Source organism: Malania oleifera, chromosome 12, assembly GCF_029873635.1.
Source record: "Malania oleifera isolate guangnan ecotype guangnan chromosome 12, ASM2987363v1, whole genome shotgun sequence".
Lineage (NCBI taxonomy): Eukaryota > Viridiplantae > Streptophyta > Magnoliopsida > Santalales > Ximeniaceae > Malania > Malania oleifera.
Window position 1 is genome coordinate 71673176 of NC_080428.1, and position 4971 is coordinate 71678146.

The window sequence follows — 4971 nt, forward strand, 5'->3', positions numbered from 1 at the left end:
AACCTCAAACACCCATTAGATACAATGAGTATTTTGTCATAATCAAAACCGGGCGTGACCAATAAGGTCAACAGTTGTCGACGAATCCGGGCCTATAAATAGTGAAAACCCAGGTTAATTTGCTAAAAAATGGCATAAATCTTTCTCTGTTTCTCTCTCTCTCTCTCTCTCTCTCTCTCTCTCTCTCTCTCTCTCTCTCTCTCTCTCTCTCTCTGTCTCTCTCTCTCTCTCTCTTAACGCCTCTCCATCCTTCTCCTTTCGATTTCGGCCCTGGTTCTTGCCGGATTGAAAATTTGAGGCCATCACGACGCTCCTGGTGAAGTTCTCTACAAGACTGCTGGAGCTTATCGTTGGTGGAATTGGCTTGGAATTCATCCTAAATTCTAGGTAGGGTATTTTATTCAGAATCTGCTTTCCTACAGTTATAGGAAATGTTGTATGTAGAAAAATACTGATGTTTTGTTCTGGGAGATGTCATTTTCAGGGTGTTGAGTGGGGAACCCTACGGGTGTAGGGCCAGAGTTTAGTAAGGGCTTTTCAAAAGCTAGGTAAGGGAAATATGCTATGCTTGGAGATTTGCTTATATTAACAAGAATTTTACATATGTGCATGTATACCAGTTATTATGTGGCTTTTACAGAATATGAGATTCTAAAGTATGTGTGGCCTAACTAGATATTATTTAATGTAGAATTTTATACAGTTTTTCTAGTATATGATATTATACAGACAGATATAAGTACATATACAGTTTTTATTCAAATAGTTTCATAGATAAACATATACACGTACATAGATATCTATTCAGATCAGTATACACCCAAAGTATACAGACAGATTACACAAATAGAAAGTACAGACATATTATACAGTTATAGCATCTAGATGCTACAGATATTACAGTATTTACAGTTCAAATTAATTGGGTTATGGTTATTTTGGAATTATAATGAAAACAGTAAAAAGAGTATAGTATATATGTATATAGTATCAAATCCCTGTGGAAAGATTCTAACAGATACAATTATAGAGTACGATATCGTTGCTATATACAAAATCGAGTGCAATCACATATCTCTGATAGAGTGTGGGTACCGTCAAACTATGCTCGGAGAGGATGCAACTCCTTAGTTCACGGGGTTGAGGGAGCCACTTTGACGAGGTAGTAGCCAGTCCCGAACTTAGGAGTGGATGCAATTTGGCCGGGCTGAGGTAGTGTAGAGATGATGACTTACTTAGAGGACCGACTAGAGTTAAGTCTCGCCTACGGGCTACACAACCCTGCCATGAGGGGTCAAATCATGACATACAGAGTCATAGGGAAAGAGCATAGTTATATATATGTATATAGTTTTACAACTTTTGTTGTATGTAGTATGATATAGCAGTATGAATAATAGAAAGTTCAGATAATACAAATGATTTAAGCTACCATATATACATGTGTTTTACAGATTTGCCAAATCATGTAGTTTTAAATATTATTATTATAGTTTTATGACTCGGTCGCCACACACTAGTAATAGCATATTTTCACTTATTAAGCGTTATCACCCCATTACTTTACCACTTTTCAGGTGAGCCAACTAGGCGAGTAGATCAGGCACGCGGATAGAGAGTTGACTTGGTTACCTTGGTTGTAGGATAAGTTTGTGATGGGGTTTTGTATTTTTGGGGTAGATGATACTGGAAGGAGTTATTGTATATGACTATGGCCTGAATGTACTGAATTCTAGTATTGTATAGTATATATGGTTGTATGATTTATGTATTCGTTGCGTAGGAATGGTTGTATATATATATATATATATATATATATAATGGTGTAAATTTTGAGGAGAACGTTATAGGATGGGTTTCCATCATGTAAATACTAGTGTAGGGTTATTTTCTGTTAATAGTGTCTTTGTAAGCCAAATAAGGCAGTAGACTCCTCGGTCACTTTGATGTTTCCTAGTGTCAAAATGATAATTACATAAAAACCTCTTTAGGAGAGGGTGAGTGTTCATCATTCATTGTAAAACTCACTAGCAATTGTCTAGCCTACTTGGCTCTCTCACTAAACACACGATGTCAACGGAGGTGTTATTAATGAATTTCGTAAATTCAATGTTTACTGCTTGCTTGTCACTGCTTTCATGAATGCTTACTGTTTCCACTATCATTTGATTGAATGCTAATGAAAATATTTTATGAATATTATTGAACGATAAGCTAACTAGTTAAACAAGAGTACTTTAGTTAGCGTCGCACGACCCTTTCAGAATGTTGTGAAAATAGTCGAACCGTGACAACTAGCACCATAAAATGCATCTAGTTGACCTGAAAATCAAATTAATGCAACAACATTCATTTTATTCATTCTTAATTGTTACATGGTCCCCGTAGTCCATACATGGATAAAGACGATTAATTTTTTATTTTTTTTAGAAAGTAAAAATTTTATTAAACGACATCAACAAGAAAGACAAACAAGACAAAACACACCAACGACACCAACCCATGAGAAACGTCCAAACACAGAAAACACCCACCTAAAAAGCCGATTAATTGGAACTGCTTTGTCCAAGTACTAAACTGTAGTACAATCCTTAGGAGCAAACGACACCAGCTTCTTCTTAATGTCAAATTCCACCTCAAAGTTTGCCTGCGCCACATTTCCAATTATGGACACCCCCAAACTAGTACTAGGGAATATTACAAGGCAAAACGCATCCTCCGCCGTTATAAACACGTTCGCCGCCTTCAACCGAATCTCAGCCCCACCCTTAAATTTGAGCACCATGTCCGGCAACCTAATCCCCTTCGTGTTCGTTTCGTAACACAGCGCGTCTGGATACGGCGGGTCCTTCGCCGGCGTAAGATGGCTGAACGTGTTTTTCACCACCGCTTCCACGCCACTGTGCAACTTCGGTTCCAGAAACGTGAACGTCGTCCCGGAATCTACTATAATGTTCCCTTCGTTCCCGTTCACCGCCGCCCGAAACGTTTTCCCTCCCACCGTAACACTCTCCAGAGTAACGTAGTAGTACGACGAGGGTGGATTTGGAGAGGCGAGAGGAGTCGAGACGGCGCCTCTCTTACCGGCAAGCGTTTCTTTCCCCAAACTCAACTTGCTTGTCCGGTTCGAACTCAACGGCAAAAGGCAGTAGGAAAATCTGTAGTCGATTTTAGCACCCAATTGGGAAATCAGAGATAAGGGTCCGCGACCGAGACCGACCATGCCCGACCCGTGGCTCGTGAAGATACCATCGTTGACGCTCCCGCACCCAAAAACGGATCCGGGGAAAGCATGGACCCGGCCCGAGATGGAGTTCAAAGCGATCGTGTCCTGGGAAAGGGTCCCAATGCTGAGGGATTGGTCTCCGTAGCTGTAGAAGTACCAGCAAATGTCTTCCGGGATGGTCTTCTTGGCGCAGGCGTAACTGGGGAGGGTCCTACAAGTGTCCGAATTGCATGAATAGATTTTGTACCCGGATGAGTTGGCCGGGTTAAATAGAGGGGCGTCTTGGGCGAAGCAGTGGCCACAGGGGATGCATTGGAGCCAAATAAGGTCGCTGCCGGTGTCGGCGTTGAGGAGAACTTGGTGCACCGGCGGGGTGCCGAAGGAGAGCTGGATGAGGTACGTGCTGTCGGCTTCGGAGAGGGTGGTGTCTATGCCAGTTTTGGAGGCCGGGGTGGCAAGGCGAAGGATGTGGTTTCTTCGGGAAATGGAGTGGCGGAAGGCGGCGCGTAAGAGGTCGCGCTCGGTGGCGGAAGGGTTGCGGAATGGGGAGGAGGGGGAGTCGCGGTGGATGAGATGGGTGGTGAAACCCAAAGGTTGGGTTTGGGCGAGAGATGGAGTTGATGCATGAGAGGTGAGGAGAAGGGTCAGGAGACAGTGAAGGAGTGCGTGCATGTTGGGCAGAGAGAGAGTGAGAGAGAGGGCGGAAGAGAGATGGAGGATAGTTTGATAATTGGCACGAGTAACTAATGTGTTGGTATATTTATAGGGAGGAATATGATATTCTGTTGCTCAATTTGATGGAATTTTCCTTAATACAATTATGCTACTAATGTAGTCATTCTGCCCCAAATTATATCCCATGGTGATAGTGCACATATCAAAAAGAGTTAAATTAATTTTTTTTACATTGGGACATTTCAAGTAGTAGAGCTCAAAATTTTTGTATTAGAAGTTATCAGTAGGATTCTTAAAAGAGAGATAAAACTATTTTTTATTACGTTACTCTAAATTATAATTTACTAGTGGGCTTCTTTATTATATAAAAAAAGATGCAAGATTTTTTTTAAAAGAGGATATCCAAGGCAAGAATTGTTAATTTAGCGGAGGTCTCTTGGGTTTAAGTTAAGCCAATTGGATGATTTGTACTATATTATTTGAGTTATAATATTTGATACACAAAAGTTATAACATAATGTCTTAAACATCTTCTGCGTAGCACTAAGTATATATATATGTAAAATATAACTTAGCAGAAGTTAGTTTGCTAGGTGCGTGCAGTTAGAGACATACATTAATCACTAGATATATTAGGTTCAAAATTTAAAATTAGAAAGTCTGGACAATTCACTTTTACTTTAATGCTGCCAATCTCAATAAATAAACCCAAAGTAAAATAACTAAGGTGAAATAGTATAACATTTATGAAAAATTAATATAAATAAAATGTATAAAATTTAAAATTTTAGAAGTTGGGAGGAGGCCACCATTCAAAAAAAAATTATTAGGCACACCAAACATTAACGCCGAGTTTCATATAATTTTGTCACATCTACAAAAAACCAAAGCCTCTTGAATTTGTCATACATAATAATTTGCATTGAAATTTTTTCAAGTACTTAAACATAAATCTCTCTTTTGTAATGTTTAACAACTTAAGAAAATTCAACCACCATTGATATCTAACATTATTTAGTATTTAGTATTAGATTGATACTTTCTATTTAGTTTTTTGGTATAATGGCTTT

At 39.4% G+C, this 4971-nt stretch overlaps 1 protein-coding gene across 1 annotated transcript; it reads right to left on the reverse strand.

The window, feature by feature from the left end:
• Positions 1–2334: 2334 nt before the first annotated feature.
• LOC131143809 (aspartic proteinase CDR1-like) lies at positions 2335–4052 on the reverse strand. Its single transcript, XM_058092179.1, has one exon. It carries the CDS (start codon positions 3896–3898, stop codon positions 2573–2575), a length of 1326 nt encoding a protein of 441 aa, XP_057948162.1. The 5' UTR covers positions 3899–4052; the 3' UTR covers positions 2335–2572.
• Positions 4053–4971: the final 919 nt, after the last annotated feature.

Bases quoted from the DNA above. Each gene is read 5' to 3' on its own strand.
- LOC131143809 (XM_058092179.1), bottom strand. From the start codon at position 3,898: ATGCACGCACTCCTTCACTGTCTCCTGACCCTTCTCCTCACCTCTCAT.